Raw genomic sequence first — 4251 nt, 5'->3', positions numbered from 1 at the left:
GTGTTGGCCTATGGAGTGGTGGCTTGAACCCTAAGAAATGATGCCAACTATGACCAACATAGCCATGACTAACGAGGCCTCGGAGTGGTGGCTAGGACCCGCAGAGATGGTGCCAACCGTGACCAACATAGCCGTGACCAACGAGGTCTCGGAGTGATGGCTTGGATCCGAAGAGAGGGTGCTAGCCGTGACCAACAAGGACATTGGTCTTTAAGGGTGAGGTATTGTTACGATCCCACATCGGATGGGGTGCACACCAAAAGATTATTTATAAACTTGGGTTTTTCCTCTTCCTTTATATTAATTTTTTAATTGTTAAAGGTTCAATATGAAAAAAGATATAGTTGGTCATCCCATACTGACTCGAATTTAAAGGGTTTTACTTTTTTGAATTGATTTTTTCAATATCAAGTTACAAATACATCTTCAGTTTCGTGTCTTCTGCAGCCCATCAAAGTTAAGTGTTCTTTCTATTACAGTCTTCAATCAATTTATGTATTCAAGTGTTAATTAATTAATTAAATTTATCTTTATCTAATTCACAAGTGTATTGTTAATTTTGTCATACATAGTTTTAAGTCCTATGTATTACTTGTATTTAATAATATATTTTTTTTTAAAAAATTCTTATATTATTTTCTCAGTACAAGATTATGCTTTGAATTGATTTTTGTATCAATTATTTATTTGAACTACTAATAGAATAACTATGTACTAAATTTTTTTGCACGTGCTAAAAAGTTGCAATCGAAAAAAAAACTCCATTTTTTAATAGACAGTCTAGTGACATAACTCGGTGGTTACATCGAAAAAGAAATTGGAAAACTGCACAAATGTTTGATTCGGAGTCTCTAATAGATTAGTTTAAATTCTTAAAAAGTCGAAAATCTGAGTTGTAGCACTTTTTTGTTATCTAATGAATTTTAACCTTTATGAGTGCTTTACTTTTTTATATATGAAACATGTTTAGCTTGGTTTAACTCGGCCCCCTTTGTGTTAATCTTCAAGCTCCGTCCTCTCAACACGAGTTACATTTTATTTGACAAGTAGACTGAGATGTAGAGGCAGCAGCTCAGTAATCAATCACGTTACATTATAGTGAGATATGCGCTTGGATTTGATAACCACGTGTCAATCGAGTTTTCTTCCACTTACTCAATTAGAAATTCATTCGAAAGTTTTGACTTATATCTCATTTAAAGCTACCGAGGCATTTGAACTTTGCTTTGAAACACCATGTTATTCCGGTTTTTTCAAATGAGATACACACAAATTCATTCCAAAGTTTGCCGAAGTTTCTTACCGAAACTCGACATTATGTTGATTCCATTGCCACTAAAGATTTCAGGGAGGGATACTGAAGTTTGTAAAGTTTTCCATGTCCCACCATTTAAAGACTTAATTCCATACGTCAAGTGCATGTTAACAAAAAATGAGTAAGCGATCCACGGATTTCTATTCATCGTCACAAAGCTGGCATCGAAGAGTATGAATGTCGATACCTCTTTTATCATGTTCAAGCCTTACGAGTAATCTTTTCTTTAAAGCTCGTCACACGAAAATTTCTATTTTTTGGCACAAGGTTGTTTCGGAGTGTACTTTGCCGCGAACTGTTTGAAGCAAGAATTTGATTATCGAATTCAGTAGCTAAGATTTTGACTTTGAACATTCCATCCGGAGCCATGGATCATCGCCATTTGTCATTGCTCCTGCAATCAAAAGAAAATGACGATGGCATGTTAAGTAGTGCTTCTAATTCACCCTATTTACGTCATGTTTGTTCTCGCTCCAATTCCAAACTGGTTTTGAAACGATACCACTATAAAAATGAAAAAGTATGTGTGTGATAATTATATTATGTATATATTATAATTTTATAAGTTATATTAATATTATTATACTTATATTTTTATTTTTATGTTCTAATTCTAAACATTCTATTATACTTAAATATTGTATATTGTATAACATATATTTATTTTATTATATTACAATTAATAAAAGAATATTCAAAAATGAGTGCTAGATAATGTCATATTGGACTTACATATTGCTGAAACAAAGTCCAAACATTTTTCAATAAATATAAATCACACACACAATAAACAAAACAAGGAAAGCAACAAAGCAACTTGATAAAGTCAAACCAAAAGCGAGTCAAACATTACACACCTACAGAGATTTTTCAAATTTTCAATTAAAAAGAAACGATCAAAATCTAACTCCATCTAGATGATAACTATTTTCTTCTACAACAAATAAAAATATCCCTTTAACTTTTATCACTTTCATCCCATTTCTGTAATCAAATTCAACGATCTAATCAAACCATAACATGAAGGTTCATTAATGGAAGACAAAAAAGCCAACATCATCGCCGTTTCATCGGTCCTTATCCTAATCTCCGTGATCATCATCGCCCGGGTCATTCTCGATCTCTCGAAACCGTTCTTTTTCATCATTGGGGCCGCAATTGCTGCGATCTTAGCCGTCATTATATTATACTTCATCAGAAGACATCTTAACCACAGAAGACGAATTATGGAAACACGACTGGCTTCTGAAGGAAAAGAATTACGTATCGAATATAGCTTTCTACGTAAAATAGCCGGGCTTCCTACTAAATTTCGATACAAAGAACTCGAAGAAGCTACCGATAATTGGAAATCGTTAATAGGAAAAGGAGCTTCCGCTAGTGTTTTTAAAGGAGTAATGAAAGATGGGACACAAGTTGCAGTCAAAAGAATTCAACGTGAAGAAGAAAGAGGAGATAAAGAATTTAGATCTGAAATTGCAGCAATTGCTAGTGTTCAACATGTTAATCTTGTTCGTCTTTTTGGGTATTGTATTCATAATAATTTACGGTTTCTTATTTACGAGTTTATTCCGAATGGTTCTTTAGCTAATTGGATTTTTTCACGACCAGCCTCAGCGAGGAACAAAAGGTTCCTCGCTGGTGGCTGTTTGTCGTGGGATTTGAGATATGCGGTTGCATTAGATGTTGCGAAAGCGTTATCTTATTTACATCATGACTGTCGATCGAGAGTTCTTCATCTTGATGTTAAACCGGAGAATATTCTTCTTGATGAGAATCATCGTGCTATCGTGTCCGATTTTGGATTATCGAAGCTGATGACAAGAGATGAGAGTCGAGTTTTGACCACGTTACGTGGGACGAAAGGTTATTTAGCGCCCGAATGGTTGTTAGAATTAGGAGTAACCGAGAAATCGGATGTTTTTAGCTACGGAATGGTGTTGTTGGAACTTATCGGTGGTAGGAGAAACGTTACGGTGATCGATACCGCTGGTGGCTCGAACCATTCTAAGCGAAAATTTCAGTATTTTCCAAAGATTGTGATGGATAAAATGAAAGCGGGTCGGATCATGGAGGTGGTGGATCAACGGCTTTTGGATCTCGGAGGTATATATTAATTTTTTGTGTACAATACTTAACATTCGTAGGATTGTATATTTGTATATTGTTATTATTGTTGAGAGTTGAACTGACAACTTAATAAATTAACAGGTCTTGATGAGAGAGAAGTGACAAAGTTGGTACGCGTGGCATTGTGGTGCATACAAGAAAAGGTACGGCGGCGGCCGAGTATGATGGAGGTGGTGAAGTGGTTGGAAGGGCGGGTGGCTGTGGAGGAGCCACCGGAGACTCAAATGATAGTAGTTGATCTTTTATCAATAGAGGATGATAATGAAGTGATTGAGGGGCAAAATGGTAATATAAGGAAGAAACCAAGGGTTGTTGCTAGAGCAGCATCACAATTGAATGGCTGCTCAGCTACTAATTCATTGTCCTCAAAATCGTTTTCATATTCAATGTCAATTATTTCTCCTAGATAGACAAATACATCCGACTTCTATTTTATTACGGTTTACGGAGTAGGAGTATCTTATAACCATCTAATTGTACTTGTATTGGTTTGTACATCATAAACTCATTGGATTCGAGATTTTTGTCTTTAATGGAAAAATCGATCCGTCAAATTTAAATGTGTTTATCTTTGTTTCAAGTGAGAGGACTCCCAATGGGAGCGTGAATATCATGCCTTTCTCCTTGTTCTTTTTGGTACCGTTAGCAGTATAATGTCTTTTTCTAGCCCTCCTAAGCTTCGTGAATAGCAAATAAGAGGACGGGCTTCATCCTTTAATTTTATTGTACATATCGCAATTAAAATTGTACTTTGTATTAATAAATTTATTTAGTAGACCCGAATTTATGTAAAGTGTACGTCATGA

At 35.2% G+C, this 4251-nt stretch overlaps 1 protein-coding gene across 2 annotated transcripts; it reads left to right on the top strand.

The window, feature by feature from the left end:
• Nucleotides 1-441: 441 nt before the first annotated feature.
• LOC139851465 (probable receptor-like protein kinase At5g20050) lies at nucleotides 442-3887 on the top strand. Of its 2 annotated transcripts, none has more exons than XM_071840508.1 (3): nucleotides 442-1743; nucleotides 2342-3421; nucleotides 3527-3887. In XM_071840508.1, the coding sequence occupies exons 1-3, from the start codon at nucleotides 1683-1685 to the stop codon at nucleotides 3853-3855; spliced, it is 1470 nt and encodes a 489-aa protein (XP_071696609.1). In that variant the 5' UTR covers nucleotides 442-1682; the 3' UTR covers nucleotides 3856-3887. The 2 variants fall into 2 exon arrangements, with proteins under 2 accessions (XP_071696609.1, XP_071696610.1); XM_071840509.1 differs by having other exon boundaries at nucleotides 443-1835.
• The last annotated feature ends 364 nt before the right edge of the window (nucleotides 3888-4251 follow it).

The sequence above is a fragment of the Rutidosis leptorrhynchoides genome, chromosome 6, assembly GCF_046630445.1.
Source record: "Rutidosis leptorrhynchoides isolate AG116_Rl617_1_P2 chromosome 6, CSIRO_AGI_Rlap_v1, whole genome shotgun sequence".
NCBI lineage: Eukaryota > Viridiplantae > Streptophyta > Magnoliopsida > Asterales > Asteraceae > Rutidosis > Rutidosis leptorrhynchoides.
Note: the sequence above shows the minus strand (reverse complement) of the source record. Positions and strands in the feature narration are given on the sequence as shown.

What these genes read in the sequence shown, in the direction of transcription:
- LOC139851465 (XM_071840508.1), top strand. Translation starts at nt 1,683, where the DNA reads ATGGATCATCGCCATTTGTCATTGCTCCTGCAATCAAAAGAAAATGAC. An exon ending in AAATGACGATGGCATGTTAA is followed by an intron (nt 1,744 to 2,341) that starts GTAGTGCTTCTA and finishes CATAACATGAAG; the next exon opens with GTTCATTAATGGAAGACAAA. An exon ending in ACGGCTTTTGGATCTCGGAG is followed by an intron (nt 3,422 to 3,526) that starts GTATATATTAAT and finishes ATAAATTAACAG; the next exon opens with GTCTTGATGAGAGAGAAGTG.